General features: G+C 44.4%; 3 protein-coding genes across 4 annotated transcripts in view; 1 reads left to right on the top strand and 2 right to left on the bottom strand.

The window, feature by feature from the left end:
- Positions 1-93: 93 nt before the first annotated feature.
- On the bottom strand, positions 94-3,618 carry zbtb24 (zinc finger and BTB domain containing 24). The gene is made up of 6 exons (XM_069662320.1): positions 2,805-3,618; positions 2,538-2,705; positions 1,657-1,740; positions 1,477-1,560; positions 1,280-1,361; positions 94-1,107 (listed from the first exon to the last, which is right to left on the bottom strand). The coding sequence occupies exons 1-6, from the start codon at positions 3,616-3,618 to the stop codon at positions 249-251; spliced, it is 2,091 nt and encodes a 696-aa protein (XP_069518421.1). The 3' UTR covers positions 94-248.
- A 2,221-nt stretch (positions 3,619-5,839) lies between these two features.
- ddo (D-aspartate oxidase) lies at positions 5,840-7,713 on the top strand. Of its 2 annotated transcripts, none has more exons than XM_069662043.1 (4): positions 5,840-6,140; positions 6,242-6,350; positions 6,459-6,635; positions 6,747-7,713. In XM_069662043.1, exons 1-4 carry the CDS (start codon positions 5,912-5,914, stop codon positions 7,303-7,305), a joined length of 1,074 nt encoding a protein of 357 aa, XP_069518144.1. In that variant the 5' UTR covers positions 5,840-5,911; the 3' UTR covers positions 7,306-7,713. The 2 variants fall into 2 exon arrangements, with proteins under 2 accessions (XP_069518144.1, XP_069518146.1); XM_069662045.1 differs by having other exon boundaries at positions 5,840-6,092.
- Positions 7,714-8,804: 1,091 nt separating this feature from the next.
- The window catches only part of sash1b (SAM and SH3 domain containing 1b), a 45,739-nt gene continuing 36,417 nt past the window's right edge, over positions 8,805-18,126 (bottom strand). The window contains exons 5-18 of the mRNA XM_069661687.1: positions 17,599-17,639; positions 17,159-17,245; positions 16,913-17,025; positions 16,429-16,530; positions 14,324-14,456; positions 13,343-13,743; positions 13,057-13,131; positions 12,817-12,957; positions 12,597-12,729; positions 12,128-12,297; positions 11,841-12,047; positions 11,218-11,368; positions 10,735-10,866; positions 8,805-9,550 (exon numbers count right to left, since the gene is read on the bottom strand). Of these exons, the coding sequence (XP_069517788.1) occupies positions 8,805-9,550; positions 10,735-10,866; positions 11,218-11,368; positions 11,841-12,047; positions 12,128-12,297; positions 12,597-12,729; positions 12,817-12,957; positions 13,057-13,131; positions 13,343-13,743; positions 14,324-14,456; positions 16,429-16,530; positions 16,913-17,025; positions 17,159-17,245; positions 17,599-17,639 (2,632 nt within the window). The remainder of the gene's footprint in view (positions 9,551-10,734; positions 10,867-11,217; positions 11,369-11,840; positions 12,048-12,127; positions 12,298-12,596; positions 12,730-12,816; positions 12,958-13,056; positions 13,132-13,342; positions 13,744-14,323; positions 14,457-16,428; positions 16,531-16,912; positions 17,026-17,158; positions 17,246-17,598; positions 17,640-18,126) is intronic.

Raw genomic sequence — 18,126 nt, forward strand, 5'->3', positions numbered from 1 at the left:
TATTGGAGGCTTAAAAAAATCTTTCAGGATCTACTGAAGATTATTTGTCTGCTTTTCCAAATCCATGTTCTTCAAATTTGTTGCCATTAAGATATTTGCTTCCAAAAAAACACAGAAGTTCGACTGGCAGAAAGTTTGCAGTAAAAATACTCTTACCCGATTCTGACTATTACTCCATTCCCCCGTTATTGACACACATCGCAGCAGCATTAACTGAATTTGGCAGCCATCAGTAGTCGGTCATCCTCTCAGCTCTCCTGCAGCCCGGTGGTGTACAGGTAGGAAACGGTCCCAGCCTGGATCTGGAACGTCTGTCCCTGGATGTGGTGGCTGGAGATCTGCTGGCTGGTCTGGCTGATGGAGATGGGCTGGCTGCTCTGGCTGCTGATGTGGATGGCCTGGCTGTGCTGTTCCCTCCCTGGTGGCTCCTGCTGCACCGGCTGGTGCATCACCTGCAGCTGCTGGACGGGTCTCTGTGCGATGTGAAGGGGCTGCGGGGGGCCGTGATGGGCCTGCAGGTGCTCCATCGCCTCTTTACTTAGAGTGATGACATGCATCTGCTCGGGCTGGTGCGCCACAGGACCCTCCAGCATGCTGATAGTCTGGATGTGAGGGTTCTGGTCCATCCCGCCGCCCTGAGAGACCAGAGCCACGTTCTGCATGTTTCCTGTCGACTGGGTGAGGAGGGTGAGTCTGGAGTGGGCCGATTCTGCCGACTCCCCCTCTGTGGTGATGATGCTGATCTCCTGGTTCTGACCCGGCACAAAGTTGATGTTGTCCACGTCTGCCGTCACAACCAGCTGGATCTCCTGCTCGGAGGAGGAGGGCAGCGGATACGGCTGCAGCTGCAGGATGTTACGCACCTCCTCCTGCGGTGCTGCTGACGTGTCTGCTGCAGCTACATCTGGTGACTCTTCTGTCGGGGAAGCTCGTTCCTTGTTGTGGGATTTGGTGTGCGTTTTCAGGTTGTCGGGGCGGGTGAACGACAGGCTGCAGAAGGAGCAGGTGAAGGGTTTCTTCCCCGAGTGAGAGGCGACGTGTCGTCGTCTGGCGCTGGGGTCTGAGAAGGATTTGTTGCAGATGTTGCAGTCGTACGGTTTCTCTCCTCTGCGAAAGGAAAGTTTGATTTTAGTTACGTTTATTTTGAGTTTTCTTTTACTCCATTTAGCTGTAAGGACCCCTCTCACAGGAATAAAAGGGGAACACCAACAAAAGATATAAATCACCAATTTGTATCCACCTCTAATCTCATGCCTGGGGTCTAAAATATTTTGCTCACCGGTGGATTCTGATGTGAGTCTGCAGCGTGCTCTTGGCTGTAAAACACTTTCCACAAATCTCACATGTGAACGGCTTCTCACCTGTAAGGAAATTATTCATGTCAACAGCACGTAGGCTTCCACATATTGTAGAAATGAGTCCCACACAGTAACAGTAGTTTAATCAGAAATATGTCACAGCCTTTTCCAGCTTTACCTGTGTGAATTCTCAGATGCTTTTTCAGCTGAGCCGTGTCCAGAAACTTATGATGGCACTGAGCACATTCTGGTAGCGATTTCCCTTTAATTAAAAAACAAACATAAAGCAACATTATTCAGCCTCTTGATTGTCTACACTACAAATACCTGGCTGCTTTTTAAGTGATGTGATTCTCACCTGTATGAACTTTGTAATGACTTTTCAGTTGCCTTTTCTGAGTGAAGGTCTTTCCACATTTATCACAGCTGAAGGATTTCTCTCCTATTGATGCAGGTAGACACAAATAATTAATTGAGCCGTAGAGACAAGACGCTGTTGACTTGTCAAAGGGAATACTTTAGGAATTAACATTAAAGGGTCGAGCTTATTAAAAGTAACAATCTGGAAGATCTCAGTTTCGTTCTCTTTAGCGACACCTATGGCGCTAAACGGTAATTGCGGGAGCACACTTCCCAGATATCCAGACAGTGTTGCATGTGTGACGTCCACGGTTGGCTCCGGTTGTAACTCTTGATTTTCCTCGCTGACGGTCGCTTTCCTTTTCAGACTGTTTCTTTCATCTGAGCGTCCAATTTGTTTCTTTTTCTTTGGATTTTCACTTATTTTTGAAGTTGTATCTGTAGTCATCCATCTTTTCTTTGTTTGTTCAGCCATAGTAGATTACTGTTTACTCGCAACACTTGCAGAGACCGGAAAAGCGGCCGCTTAGCTCCGCCTACCCTCTCTGGCAGACCAACCACTGCTGGCTGATGGAAAACGCGTCACTAACTGGGCGCTGCTTGTGATTTTTTCTGCGAAAGTCGCCACAGATATAATAATAATAATAATAATAATAATAATTATACTGCAAATGCAAAGGCTTTCATCAGCGGGCCATAGGCTCAATCACCATTGCGTTACCTCATTCCGCGATAGATGATGACTTAACAGACATTTATGTACATGAAAATCTTCGAGATTATATCTTTAAACGCCAAATTTAAAACATTTTCATTACATGTACATCAGATAGAAACATATATGGTTTGTACATTATAAAACCTTCGGTCAGTTCCCACCTTCATGGAGGCTCATGTGCTCCTGCAGGGAGTTTTTGGTCGAGAGCGCTTTGGAGCAGACCGTACAAACAAACGGCTTCTCTCCGGTGTGCATGCGCTGGTGAACCAGCAGAGTGTGCTTCTGGGTAAAACACTTTCCACAAACGAGGCATCGAAAAGGTTTCTCTCCTGGGGAAAACAATGAAATGCAGTCAAGTGTTCTGCCTTGTATAAAGAAGTAGGAGGAACCAGGTCATTACTTAACTCACATGTCACATGGCAGCTTACCTGTATGAGTCCTTCGGTGAATCTTTAAGAAGAGGGGGTTCTTGAACACTTTGCCGCAGTCCTCACAAGGGGCCTCGGCATTGGGGTATTTACTTTTCCTGCCTCTCTTCGCCGGCTCTTTGCTTTTTGCCGTCTCGCTGCCCACCTTGTAGCTCGCATACTTTACCGGTGGTCTGACCTTGCGTTTGCTCTGCCGGCTGTTGTTAACTCCTGGGTTATAATCTGCATCGTCTCTAGCCTGACCCTCATCATCACAGTCCACATCTCGCTCCTGCGCCTCCTCTGGGCTCTCACGTGGTGCTCTTCTCCCCTCAGGCTCTGTTACAGGCACGGTTACGTTTTTCTTCGGCCGTCCTCTTTTGCGTTTCGACAGAACTGGCACCTTCGATTTTTCTCCCTCCTCACCTTTAGCCTTTGCAGCTGAGCGTGTCAGATCAGAGAGCACCTTGACGAGGTCGTTGATCTCCGTGAGACGAGCCGTGGCCAGAAGCTGCTCCAGGGCGCTCTCCTCCACAGACACCTGAGCACTGTAGATGAAATCCAGCACTGATGCAAACATCTTAGCTGCCATACCGTCCAGCCTGTATGTAGTCTGACTCGAGATCTGATCTTCTGCTGTGAACATGAGGGAGAAGTACTCGCTGCTCGCTGCCAGCAGGGCTTTGTGCGCCTTGAAGTGCACTTCTTCCACAACGAGGGTGATGTCACACAGTAGGTTCCTTTTCCTGAGATTGTTGAATTTGCTCAGGATGCTCTGCTTATGTGAATCTGAATGAAGGGAACGAAGAGTCTTGGTTGTTGTTTCCTGAGACATCTTTCCCTTGTAACAATCGCCTCTGCTCCTGTGGGTTATGAAAAGTAACTATTAAAACAGAGCTTCAATATGTATTGTTTTTATGAATGTACGTCTTTTGCTGTATTACCCAATGACAGTCTATGGTATTACCTAAATAATGCCTTCACAATTCTGATATCTATTGATCATTTAGGTTACTTATCTCCCCCCCCCAAAAATATTAGCTTTTTGTGTTTGTGTCATTGTTAAGTAAAGATATCTTCACTGTTTTGTTGACTCTTTTGTTATAGACTCAACTATTACTTAATTTATCTAAAATGAATTAACAGATAACTGGTGATAATCCTTTAGTATACCAGAGTATTTCCTCACACATCTCTGTGTGTATGTCACATATCTGACTAAACAACATAACAATCACAGTCTAAAACTATATAAAAACATGACACGAGAACGTTTAGAAGGATTTATCACATTTTGCACAAAAAAAAGCATTTTTGAGGGGTTTTTTTCCCTTGACTTGGTCGTCAAATCGATAATTCCGCATTAATAAATGAACTGTAACTACACGTTTATTTTAATTACAACACTATAAACTCAACAACTTTGTGCATGGTTTTCTACAGGTTACTGTACTAGCTTCCACATTCTTACAAAGTTAACCTACTACTGTTTAGTCTCCCAACAGCAGATAAACCTTTTGTAGTGATGTAAACAACTTGAAGGTTAGCAAAAGCTAACGTACACCATCTTAAACAATGCACCCACTGCTAGCCGTAGACACAGACCACAGCTAACAGAGAAAGCAAAGCGTGCGACTGATAACATTTATAAAACTAACTACGTTCCAGATATATTTATGTTTGTAACAGGACCCGAGCCGTTTGGGCTCACACAATAAACCGCGGTGTAATTTAAAATAGTGAGCTTTTAGGACCTTACCTTCGACTGTCGCTGAGGGGGAGGGAATGAATGTTGGACGACTTATCGCGAGAGGTGCGTTCATGACGAGATCGAACGGACAGCTGAGCTACATATGCTGTGGAATGCTCCGTGTAATGTGGTAGCGCACAGCCACATGTTTTACAGATTTACTGTTGTTTACCTAATGAAAGAGCTAAAAAGATCGCTTCTTTTATTCGTTTTAAATAACAGACAGCTATTTGGGAGAGCTTATCGGTGCATGCGGGACAATTGTTTTACAGTTGACTAACATTATTTAATTTTTCCATTGTCTTTGCGGAGACGATTGCCTTTAGGGCATGCCCGTCCTGACAGAGGAACCCAAATTATTAGGAAGTCCTCAGGGTGATCACTAGTTCCTGCTATCACCGCACATACAGGTAGGTCAATGCATTTTATTTGGTTACATTTCCTTTGAGTACAGTACAGTTTGATAGCGGCAAGGTTTGTTTAAAAAAAATCGCATTACGCACAAGTTACCTTTAAACACACTTGCATATAACAAGTGGATGATCAAAGTACCACTACTTGCATAACTACTTGTAGGACTCTACAGACTAAGAAAGGAATTGCTTTTGGCGCGTCCATAAATCTATATATTTAGTTGCCTAGGAACATATTTTTCGTCATGAACTTGACTCCTGACATGCAAGGGCTTGGTCTGTGCACATTGTACTTCATTGTTTTGAGGTAAACTGCATGTCCTTTACACGTGTCTATTTGTATGCTCCTTTAAATTGGAACAGGAGCACAGAGAGACATGTAGGCCTAGTAATTTTCACTCTATATTTGTTTGATTGTCATGAATTGGTGTAGGTTAACTGTCCAACAGTTTTTAAAGTAGCCTATTTAAAATGTCCGAGATGCACTGTACAGACTGTGGCACTAAAGTTCATGGAAAGGACAATAAAGAATGTAATCTAAATTGGTTCCAACAACAGCTATAAGGATAAAATGCGTCTTTACTTTTACATTAGAAAATGTTGCTGATAATACTTTTGTATTTTGAAATTTTAAATGCATGACTTTTAATGTTAATTACATATTTTGACTTGTTGTATGGCAACTTCTACTTATGCATTGTATCTGATATTTATAACTTTAATCATGCTAAATTGCCTCCGGTGTTTCTATGACCCGGTTTAAACTGTCTGTTGTGTAACACATTATTACAATGACAGGTTGTTGGACTGAAGCAGTGCTTTGACTGGTTGATCTTTGGACTGTGCAGTCAGTTAAGGTGAATATGAAGAGTAGTTGTAGATTTAGAGCCAGTCAAAGGTTTTAAGCTGCAATCGCTCAGCATTTGATTTGACACACCTCTTTACCTCCAGTTTGAGACGGAGGCATGTCCGGGATGAACCGTGTCAAGATTGCTGTGGTTGGAGGAGGTGTGATCGGCTTCTCCACCGCTGTCAACATCGCAGAGTCTCTTCCTTTCTGCTCCCTCACTCTGCTGGCTGAGAAGTTCAGTCCAGACACCTGCAGTGATGTAGCTGCTGGGATGCTGTATCCTGCAACGTTACCAGGTACCTTAAGGAAATTGACCTACACTTACGATTTTCAAAAGTTGTGCAGTGAGTATAATTTTACCAGGGTGAAAATCCTGTCGAATGCATTTAAGTTTATGTTAGTTTTGCATGATGAAAATGATAGATTGAACTGATTTTTCTTTCAGGTGTTCCCATGGAAAGACAAAAAAGCTGGTTCAAGCACAGCTTTGATCACCTGTTGGCTATTGCTCAATCCCAAGACTCACCAGAAGCTGGAGTAGTGCTGGTCTCTGGGTATCACCTGTTATACTGCGTACTATAAAAAGAGGCAAATATTCAGCTAGGCTCCTTTAAAATGATCTCTTTGCATCCAGTAATTGTTGTTTTGATTTATTTCTCCAGCTGTCAAATTTTCAAGGAAGTCCCAGCTGAAAAGAAGCCCCATAATTCAGAGACTCTGTTCGGCTTTCGATCCATGACTGAAGATGAATTGAAAAGGTTTCCAGATCACAAGTTCGGGCAGGCGTTCACCACCATAAAGTGTGAATGTTCCACCTACCTGCCCTGGCTCGAGAAAAGGTAAGGTCCTCTCTAACAAACTATAATTTTTCTGCGGATGCATTCATTAATGTCGTCGTTTCCTCTAAGGAACGGGGTTAATAGATAAATACCACAGTCTCTGTTTTACAGGTTTAGGAAAGCTGGTGGTCAGGTGGAACAGAGGAAGGTCAACAGCCTTCAGGAGCTCAGCGGCAGCTTTGATATCATTGTCAACTGCTCCGGTCTGGGCTCCAAAACTCTGGTGGGTGAGAGTGAGGTGTCCCCAATCAGAGGGCAAGTCCTCAAGGTGGAGGCGCCCTGGCTGAAGCACTTCATCAGGGACGGAGATGGAAAAACCTACATCTACCCGGGCATACACAGCGTCACCATAGGCGGCACGCGGCAGGACAACGACTGGCGACTCCACGCGGACGAGGGAGACACCAAGGGCATCCTGGAGCGCTGCATCAGGCTGGAGCCGTCGCTCAGCAAAGCCAAAGTCCTCAGTGTGTTGGTGGGGCTGAGACCAGGCAGGAAGTTCCCCAGGGTGGAGAGGGAGGTGGTGCAGCTGGAGGGCCGCAGGGTGCCTGTGGTCCACAACTACGGCCACGGAGGCTGGGGGGTCTGTCTCGCCTGGGGTACCGCCGTTGATGCACTGGCGCTGGTCAGGCTGTGCCTCAATGAAGTGCAGCTACAGGCTAAACTGTGAACCGAGTCTGCCATGAAATCCTTTAACTCTACGCTGATGACACTTTAAAAATGAACACTAGAGATGCAAACCACTGAGAGAAAATCTAAACAATTGCATAAGGCTTGATACATTTGCACAGCGCACAGAAATAAATTTTATATAATTAATGACATGAGCAACTTTTGTCTTAATAAGTACTGTTCTTTTAATTACTACTACAATGTGCCTTTGAATACAGATCTGCTGTCAGAGATGAGTTTCATTCAAACACATTAAAATGTGTCGGTGTGAGTTTAAACAGCAAGTTAGCATATTTACATTTCTGCATATAGAAAGAGAAACCTTTATTAATCAAACGAATGAAAGACAAAGTCATGTACATTATTAACTGATGTGAAATAAAAGCTCACATGAAAGACAAATGCTTGCTGGGTAGAATACTATTGTTCCTCTGCTGTTTGGTTAACTTTGTCAACACTTTACAGAAAAATGGTCTTCCAAATTATACCTCTGAGGACGGCTGGTATTTTATCGTGTCGACAAATGACTCGGACACAGAGAGGAAGAACTAGAAAAGCACAGGCGTTACAAATAACATTAACAACGGCTCTGTTCAAGTGGCCCAGTAAGCCACGACAGAACACAAATCTATACAAATATACACTTAAAAATAGTTATGTTTATTAATTAACTGTTTGATGTGGGATATGTGGCCAGTCACTGCCAAGCAAGGCCACTGTGTCACTGTTTCAATGGATCCAGCCAAATGGAGAAAATCTGAAATTGAGACCTTATTTTACGGAAGCTCTAAGCGGACATGCATCCATACATTTTATTTACTTCGTTTTCCCGTGATAACGAGTCATTTCTGGTCATTTTCTCGAGATCTCGACTTATTTGTTTCATTATCTCAGGAAAACAACGCTGGTTTTTCCCATAATAAACAGATTAAATCGGCCATTTGGCTCCACATACAAGTTATGATCATCTGACGTTAGTAGTGCCGCGTCGTTACCTCGTGACAAATAAGTCGAGATCTCGAGAAAACAACCAGAAATGACTCGTTATAACGGAAAAACGGAATAAATATAATGTATGGATGCATGTCCGCTAAGGGCTTCCGTACTTATTGACAAGACTGTAATCAGAATTTGCAGGCATAAATATAAAAGTCATGTTTGTATTAATAAACAAACACTGTCTGCACAGTAGGTATATTTCCTGAGGGAGAATTAATATTACTAAACTGTTTGTTTGAAATAAAAGGGTGAACCTACTAAAAGTGAAAATGCTGCATTTAATGCATGTAGTTGCATTGATTGACACTGCAAACCAATAATTAGAATTTCAGAAATGATTGGTTATTTGGGAAAAAAAACCAATATGGAAAACTGTATGTTTTTAAGACGCTTACCATCCAACAGCTGCAATCTTCGTATGTAAATGCTGATTAATTGTACTTCTGAGGCAAATACCTCGTCAGAGACCGGCTTCACTTTAACACCAATATCCTCCTGCTAGAGTCTCTCTTCTATCAGGGAGCCCAGTTTTACTGATGTCTTATTTCTCTGTACTTTCAGCCTGCGTGCTGCAGAAGATGCAGAAATTGAAAAACTCCTCCTATCCTCTCTTGAGATGTGGTTGGTGTAGCCGTGCATGCAGGCAGTCTGTGTTTTCAGAGGCTCTGTGTGTGGGTTTGGTGAGGAGGGTGTAGTTAAAGGATGATTGAAGCCTCCTGTTGGGACTGTGGGTGGCAGCTGAAGGTGTGTGCTCTGTGTTGTGTCTGCTTGTTTAGGTGCAAACACATTAACAGCGTCTGTGGTGGAAGTGCTGCACTCAGCATCAAATGATGTGGTTAAGGACATGCCCTCACACTGAGTTTGAGGATTTGCTGTGGGCTGTGTGCTCTCCTTGATGCTGGGGGTCAGATTCCAGTATTTTGGGTGGAGGGTGAGGGAGAAGCTCCGCCTCAGCAGCCCGAGTGATGAGGTTCCTCTCAGCTCCATGCAGCTCTGGCTCCTGCCAATGGCTGCACTGGGAAGATGACCTTTAGGTGGGCTTAGCAGACTTAAGCTGCTCTTAGGGGGTCTTAGTGGTGGTGAGATACAAGGCCGGCATGCTGGTTTACTTTGGAGTGGAGTCTTACGAGAGCAGGTGGAGGTCAGAGTCTGAGGGAGGGCAGGGAACTCAGGGGAGGGGAGGTGGCTCGACTCAAAACCTGAGGAGGACCTGCTCATGGACGAGGATGTCTTTTTGTCCTTTCCTGAAATAAACAAGTGGAGTGTGTGTCGATCATGTATTTGACAGCAGAACAGTGAGCGTGGCGATCGTAAAAAGGACGGCTAAAAGATCAAGACGAAATGTCAATGTGTGCTGACGATGAATGATGCATGAGAGAAAAGAAGGAAGCAGTCAGGTCTGGTAAAGCATGGAGCAGTTTATTCCTCACGCTCAACCATGACAGAAGCACACTTCAGAAAATGCAGAGACGTCAGACCCTTCCTCTCTTCTGTCACGATGACTTTTAAGTGTGTTAAACTGTTTTAAAGGCGGTCCTAAGTCTGCATTTTAGTGCATTTACAATTATACAAAATGCCATATTTTAACAATGATACTATTAAGTAAATATTTTAATTCTTCTGCTTTCTGCAGTTTTCAGGCACATGATAAAATATTGTGCAACATATTTTACCGGACTAAAAAAATATACACACAAACAGCAAAATCTTGAGAGAAATACTGTACAAGTGTGGCTGATAGTTTAACGAACCACATGATGTTTTCACATTCACAAGACCCTCATTTACAGTGAGCACGACTGACGAGTTTAAGACTGAAGCCTAACCACAGTAAGAATGATATAGCTATGAGTAAAGCAAGCGTTCACAGTAAATATGTACTGCAGTTACCGAGAAAGGTATTTTTAACTATCATCACACATCGGTTCACAGTCACCATGTTTACCAAAGCAAAAACCACCACACAGCTCACCGCTGCAGATCTGTTCTGAGTAGGCCTACATGCAGCTCCACATAAGGTTTGCTCAAGCCTGTCTAAAATGTCTAATGAGGTCGGCGCTCAGTTTCACATGATGCAGGTGAGCTTTCTAGTCCTCTTGCTATCCCATTGTTAATATGTTGTCTACAATATAATGCTGGTAAAGAAAGGCAAGAAATTCTCAAAAGCTCCGAGCTGACAAAAAAATTACTGCAAAATGATTCAAAGATGCGGAAACAGAAGAAAGTATGACTTGAAGAAGAAGAAGATGCTTGTGGAGAAAAAAGCAGAGCACCAGAAGTAAACGTGACGTTAGCAGAGTCTTTCCAGGAGAGCATGAATTTGCGGTGGCTGGAGAATCAAGAGGGACTGAAGACCAGGCGAGTCTTTCTAGTGAAGATGAGGCAGAAGAGGAGCAGAGTGTTCACAGGCGACTCAGGCTGTCATTACCGTTCTCCAGGTTCTCGTTACTCTCGTAGCAGCCCGAGTCCCGCGGGGAGTCTCCCACGAGGCCGCGCCGGTCCAGGAGCAGCTTCTCCTGGGAGCCTCCGGACTGACTGCTGCGCTCCGGGTCGCTGCTTCCTGCAATGCACAAGACCACCAGCAGGGGGCAGAATGTCACATCTTATGATCTCAGGAGGAAACGTCTGGGGAGCTCTGCATGTGTTGTGTGCATGCATGCTTTTAAAGAAAGCCGGGGTAGATATATTTAAGGACAATTGACATTAATGGGCTGTAAATAACTCAATTACAAGTATGTAAATTAATAATAACATGGATCATATATGATTATGTTTCGAGTAAATGTTAAAGATTATTTTCTAACACTCTTATTTACAAAATTTCAACTTTTGCAAATATGTCTCTGCATGTATCAGACAACAATCATGTACGTGCTCAGGTGAGATATAACACCCTGCTGACCTGACCCACCATCATACTCCTGCAGCAGCTCCACAGCGGTGAGCAGCACAGCTCTGTGCTGGGGGTCTCTGATGTTCAGCTCGTCCAGGTCCTCCTCCTCTAACAGCTTGAATGTGTCCAGGTCCTCGTAGCCGTTAAAAAGGAAGGTGGGAAGATGCTCCTGTGGAGAGGAGAGGATGGAAGACGCACAAATATATCAGTAAAAAACTAAAAAGGGAAGTAAACAATTTGGATAAATTCACATCTGCTGAACAGTGTTTTGATTTGAACAAGCTTCCTAACAATGTCAGAGCTCAAAGATGCAGTTTTTCCAAATAGCAGATTTTGCTTTTGTGCTGCGGTTTAGAAGTTAAGATACCACTCGCATGTCGGCAAATATCATGCTAGAGCCAGCAGGCTAGCTGTTAGCCAGGCTAGCTGTTTCACGCTATCTCCTGTCTTAATGCTTGACCAAGCTGAGCAAATTATCTCCAGGTTTTCGCTTTTATATTATATATATTATTATATTATATATTATATTAGCATACAAACATAAAAAGAGGTTTTGATGTCATTGGACTTTAGGCAGGAATTTTAATTGTATGTTTTAAAATAAAATGTTGTTATTAAATAGTTTGTGTCATGTTTATTACTTTGAGGTTGATGCGATCGAGGAGCTCCTCCACAGAGGTGGGTTTGGGTTGCCGGGCCTTCCTCCTCCTGCGTGTCTTTTTGGGCTTCACCTCCTCTTCATTCAGGACATCCACATAAATGAACTTAAAGGTGCCGACTTTCCCGTTGAGCATCCCCATCCACGTGCCCATCGGCGGCTTGCTGATGACATCGATGACGTCTCCGCTCTGCAAGACAGACATCAGAGCTTGAAGACATCACCTCGTCTCTTGTGTTGTGTAGTCGACTAGGTGGATAGTAAACATACCTTCAGTTTGAGGGAGTCGGTGTCGTAGGGGCTGGGGGTGAAGTCGGTGTGAACGAGGGCGCGTCCACAGAAGGGTCCCCGGTAAGGCAGCTCATCCTCCTCTCCGTCCTCAGACTTCACGCTCTCTCTGTTGCTGTTGGAGGAGTCAGTGGTGCCCACAGTCTGACCACCTACACAAACCACAGTAAGACAAATAAAACACTTCAGGGCCGCACGGGTCTGTGAGAATGTGAAAAATATTTTTGAGTATGTCTTCCTCTCTGACTGTAGTGCCAGATGTTAAACAAACTTTTACGCAGACAAATACAGCGAGAGAGGAAAGTTTAGACGTATCTCAAAGACGTCCTTGAAAGTCTTTTCTAATAAACAGCACACATCTGGTGCTCCGAGGCCAAGGTAAAACAAACACTGAGATATTTGCAAGCACACCCAGATCTGTGTCACGCACACTGTAAACACGCAGACTTACTCATGGAGCTTTGTCCGCTGAGGGAACTCCTCAGGCTCTCCACAGATCCTCCCAGCTTCAGTTTGGGCTTCTCCAAAGAGTCAGAGTCTGCGTGAGGCGACTGAGGGCAGCTGGATATGCGGTCTGGGCTCGACTAGAACAAAGAGAACAAAGAAATTATGACCTGTACTTCACAACATCACCTACATGGTGAATCTTCCACAGTTATAAAGGGACACACCTGCTCAGAGAGAGAACAGTGGTATCTCTTGGTTATGTGTTTCCTCATAGTCTCTCTCACAGACTTGACTTTTTTGCCGAGGGAAATGCGAGATGTCGGCGGAGACTTGATGGGATCTCTCACACCATCTCCTTCTTTGTTCTAATTTATAAACAGATGAACAAAGAGAAAGGCAAATTAATAAAACAGGTTCAATTATTTATTTAAATCTGATTTCCAGGGCGAATGATGCTTACGTACAGTGTTATCATGATCAGAGATGACTGCATGCACTGAGCGGTTGGTCAGGTCAAACCCTCCAAAGCTACAAGCTCTCTGTTAGAAAGCAAACAAACAAAAAACAGGACATTTAGAAGCACTGAGACCCCGACATCCAAACATCCACAAACATGCTCTGACTTTATTGCCTAAAAGACAATGATGGATGGCGCTCACACTCGAACGCCTGAGGGCGAACTTGATTCATTCAGCACAGTAGCCTTAAAGATGCATCACTTCCAAACACAGATGTCTCCTCTGTACTCACCCCGTGGTGGCTGAGCGGGTTGAGGATCCGGTGACGGAGCTCCCCGTCCGTCACCGAGCGAGCGATTTTGGCTTCCTCGTCATTGCAATGGTCCGTTTCAGAGAAGGACGAGCCGCTGCCCTCCCCTTCCTCCCTCACCTCTCCAGCTACACGTGTCTCCTGATGTACAGGGCTCCCACCGGACTCTCTGAAGGCCTGGAAGATCTTCTGGCTGCTGCAGGTGTCCAGGCTGCTGGAGGAGGGGGAGGTGGTCAGGCTGTCGGAGTCCCTGTCGTAGGTGAGCTGCTCCTGCAGGGCGGAGGCCAGGGAGTCCACGGGGCAAACAGCAGGCCTCTTCTGCACACCTGAGTACAGAGAGGCGCTGGCATCTCCGCAGAGGAAACCGTCTATGTTAAGGCTCTCTGGAAAGTAAGAGGAGGGGGATGCAAGAACATGATATACAATGTAATGACACTGCATCCACTTCAAAAAAGTTCTGTTAAATCTAAAATTAAATTGTCAATGTTGCAACAGATTGTCAGTTTTAAGGTTACTACGTTGTGTTGCAGTGTCCATTACTCTACTGTTTCAGAGGCTTTCCCAGCCTGCAAAGGAACATCTACAGGTGCTGATTATTTTCTGTTTTGGCAGGCGAATAGTAAATTGTAAACATGCTTGAAAAAAAAGAAAAGGCTACTCCTCAAAACATACATTCTCTCAGACTAAACAGCTAGTGAAAACACCTGGTAAACACTGTTATTGCAGTGAAATTGCTCAGTCAAACAGTAATTAGATTCAGCACAATAACTGATATTTCTGTCTAGACTCTGCGTCACATTCAGCGCTGTGGTCTTCCAGGTGCACTGTGTTCTCGTCTTAGTGGAAACACCTACTTTTCAACAAGTTGCGTCACACAGTAGGGCAGTGAAAAGGTTCCCACAAAGACTCTAAAATAACTGGCGTAATGCTTTATGATGTGAAGTCTGATAGTGGTTTTAGTACCCTCTTCTCCGGGCCTCTTGGAGTCGTCGATTCTGATCAGCTTCTTCTTCACCTTCCGGGTTGAGTTGACCAGTTTGTGGAGCCTCCTGAACGTCACCGATTCCTCTTGTTCATTGTCTGACAGGTCACAAGGCTGATGGAAAGACATGTCACAGTTTTATTTACAGAAACAGTTCATCTTACTACAGAGCGAGTAAAACAGGGAACCTACACAGGCAACGTATTTCAAGCATATTTTGACACGCGTGTGCCGGGACAGAACCGCTCCAATGATATTCAGTGATGCAATCTCCACCAGACGCGTATGCGGGCGTAATACGCGAAGACATTTCTGCTGCTCCGTTCGTAGAAAACCATAGACTGCTATATAAATACATGCCCACAAAGAAAGCCATAGCCCTTTTTACACTGCGGTTCCGCCTCAGTGCCATAACGAAGCTCCGCCGTCATGCAGCCTTTTTACATTGGACCAAGCAACGCCGCCAGTGTGTGTGTTCTACACAGCGTTCCGGTTTTGCGGAAGCAAAACGTGCACGAGGTGTAAACAAACAGCGCGTGCTTCAAATACACACACGTTTCGCACATGTCACGCCTTTGTTGCTACCTCCGCTGCCGGCACGACTTCACGCGACCATTCCGCCTCCGTACGTTCTACATAGAAGACGGAGCGTAACAGAGGCATAATAATCCCGCCTCTAACTGGCAGTGTAAAGGGGTTCATGTTAAACTTGTGATCTCTTCATTTTGGCCAACTTCAGTTTCCTGTTGAGGCTAGCTGGGCAGGCAAGATTAATTTGAAAGAGCAATGAATATGTACATTTCCTCCACATCTGGGTAAACCAATTCTATTAATCCATTCTCATATGACTTCTTCATCCTCCATACATACAGAATGAATGCACAAGTCAGAAATAGCCTTGTGCCAAGGTACTGAAAAAACCCCGGATATAATGACTTGACAGAATTTGAACCGACAGTGCGGTATCGTCGCAGCTGGTGTAGATTGCAAAATAGATGCTGCCGTGGCGCTTACGTGTCACTCACATTCATCTGACGCTACAGTGTCGGGGTAGAGTCCCAGCAATGCATATAAACGGAGATACAGTGTGATACACTTTTGCTGTCTTGATAATCAGATACAGCACAGGAGCGCACAACTTTAAAGGCATATTTATTCAGAGTTCTCCACTGCTTGAAACTTCAAAGGGGTTTAGAAGCTGTGCTCAGGCTGCGGGTGCTTTTGCAAGTACCTGCTGTAGAGGCTATTTGTAGCCTAATATAAATATGTGGTAGGAAACCACAGAGATGATGGTGAGGCCAATGCAAACAGCTGTCCCATATACTCTGTTACATTAACAGACTAGAGGAGGCGTTCTATTCGTGGGAATTGAAAAGCTCACTTCTTGGAAATCACCTAAACCAACCATGATCTGAAATGGTGGTCTCTATAAAGGTCAGAGGTACATATGAAGACTCGACTCATGCCTTGAGGTTTGTGTTCTGCTAAACAAAACACGAGCGGTAACAACATCCCAGAATACACGCTGAAGACAAAGTGAAAGCAGATCAGGAGTTTCAGATGTACAAGAGAAGTCTTATGCGAGTACAGACGGTCTGTAATTTACAGAGAAACGTCGGGGGAGGGGGGCGACCATCACACAACAGCAAGAGAAAGTGACAGGAGAATACACACGCAGCAGAGAGAGACAGTCAGGCCATCCAGACGAATCCGAAAAATGTGCCCTGAACCTGAGCCCCCTAATCACCCCACCCATGCATAAAAGAGCTGTGGCCTGCATAACATGGCCCTGCGCTGAATCCACCCGCTCACTGCAGCACAATAGGGGGTTAGCTCTTTGACAGGGATGAATAGAAGTACGCCCAGTGCCCTGCAGTTGGGAGAAGGCTCTGAGCTGCAGGGCTTTAGAGGGGCCCCGGTTCATCGCCGGGACAGGGACACAGGGAACGAGAGCGGGGCTGTCAACAGCTCAGCAGCCTTGGCACTGCTGGATCGAAAGTCTTCGTGCGCAACACGCAGCCTGACGTTATGATTCAGCATTAAAACGCAGCTAAGATGCCCTCAGACTGGGAGCTTAGAGACTTACGTTGCAGTTGAACGAGTCGTTTGTGGTGAGGCTGGAGGGATCGGTCCACTCTGTGGGGTCGGGCCTGCACGTCTGCCTGTTTTGTACCTCGAACTCCTTCAGCTGCAACAGAATATGACCCTGTTAGTACATAATGCAGAGCTAGAATACATCAGTTTACAAGCTAGTTCAGTTATTTATCACATGAAAGGAGGCTGAAAATGCTGGCTTGATCGTTAATTCGCTGCTTTTATATAAGATATATTCAGATTTTTCTACAACTTGATATTACTTTTCATTAATCTATGTCAAACAGCTGTTTAAACCCAACTTAAAGAACAGTATGTTTAACCTAAATATCAGGTCTAAAAGCCATTTGACACATTAGATTAGTTGTAACCTTCCCTATTAAATATAAAACTGTTTAAGTTGAGGGAAAGTACAAAACCACTGCAGCTCTTCCTCGAGCAGTCAAGGGGAGAATTAAGTGTTGTTGACATCATACCCGCGCCAAGGCTTCCTCAATAGAGATCATATTCTCCTTCACCATCATCATCAGCTGGATACGCTCTTCATCGCTCATGGTGATTTCACTGGCCACGAAACCAACGTCATCACCTGTCAGGTGAAAGCAGAAATATCAGCTGGATTAGGAATTATACGGAGATTAATCAAGGTACAAAAACATCCTCAATTGATGATGAGTGATCTTTAAATGTTTTTCTGTGTTACATGTTTCTGCTTAACAAACCTTTGGTAATCTGACGCATCACTCCTTTCGGTGACTTTCGGAAACTCTGCCAAAAAGACTTGCTCTTTCTCTTTCCGTCCCATTTTCCTATACAGTACGAAAATCAGTTTAATTTAGCACAGAGGAAAAACAGCATCACCTTACAATGCAACATAAATGGGAAACTGCAGACCTAAATAACATCATTCTCAGAATACACACTTTAATGTAATTGTCCATATTTAAAAAAAGATCCAGGCCACATTGTTGTGTCGAATTTTAAGATAAAAATGTGTTGGACTAATTATACAGACACTAATACACCAAAATAAACAACATATTTTAAAAGTAGTTTTCCTGGTAAACATAGTTTTGTGAACATTTAGATCATTCTGATTGCACTTGAAGCATTTAGTCAACAAAAAAATGCAATTAGGATTCATACAAAATGATCACATTACCTCCTGATCCATCGTCAGAGCTGGATTTGTGCACAGGAAACCTAAAAGTAAAAACACAACATTAACTACACATGAATAGTCCATGTGAAGAATCAAAGCCCTGAACATGGCAGCACCTGTTTTCCAAAGTTATCTTCTTCATTTTCCCTGCTATCCCACCATCTCCCTGAACATGTCTCTCTATCCTCTCCACTTGCGTCAGATTTTAAAAAAATAAAAAAAAGAGAATCACAAAAGCGCACTGTCCCTCACGACACTGGCATCACAGTGAGGGGGAAATCAAAGTAGTCAAAACCGATGAAAAAGACGGGCTGCTCTTGGCTGATGAACAGAGGTCAGTGCTCTCCGGCCATCACAGGAACAAAAGAGCCCTTTTTCATGTCCAGTCAGGGTTTTGCAGCCGCAGCAGCGCTAACGTGGCCTCTGCATTCCCTGCACACTTTCACACTCCCTCTCTCGCTCTCTCTCTCTCTCTGCCTGTCTGTCAGTCTGTCTCTCGCTCGCTCGTCATCTCTCTGGGCTGTTTGT

This window comes from Semicossyphus pulcher, unplaced genomic scaffold (assembly GCF_022749685.1).
Source record: "Semicossyphus pulcher isolate SPU_LCO1_2020_fin unplaced genomic scaffold, fSemPul1.0.p SCAF_14, whole genome shotgun sequence".
Lineage (NCBI taxonomy): Eukaryota > Metazoa > Chordata > Actinopteri > Labriformes > Labridae > Semicossyphus > Semicossyphus pulcher.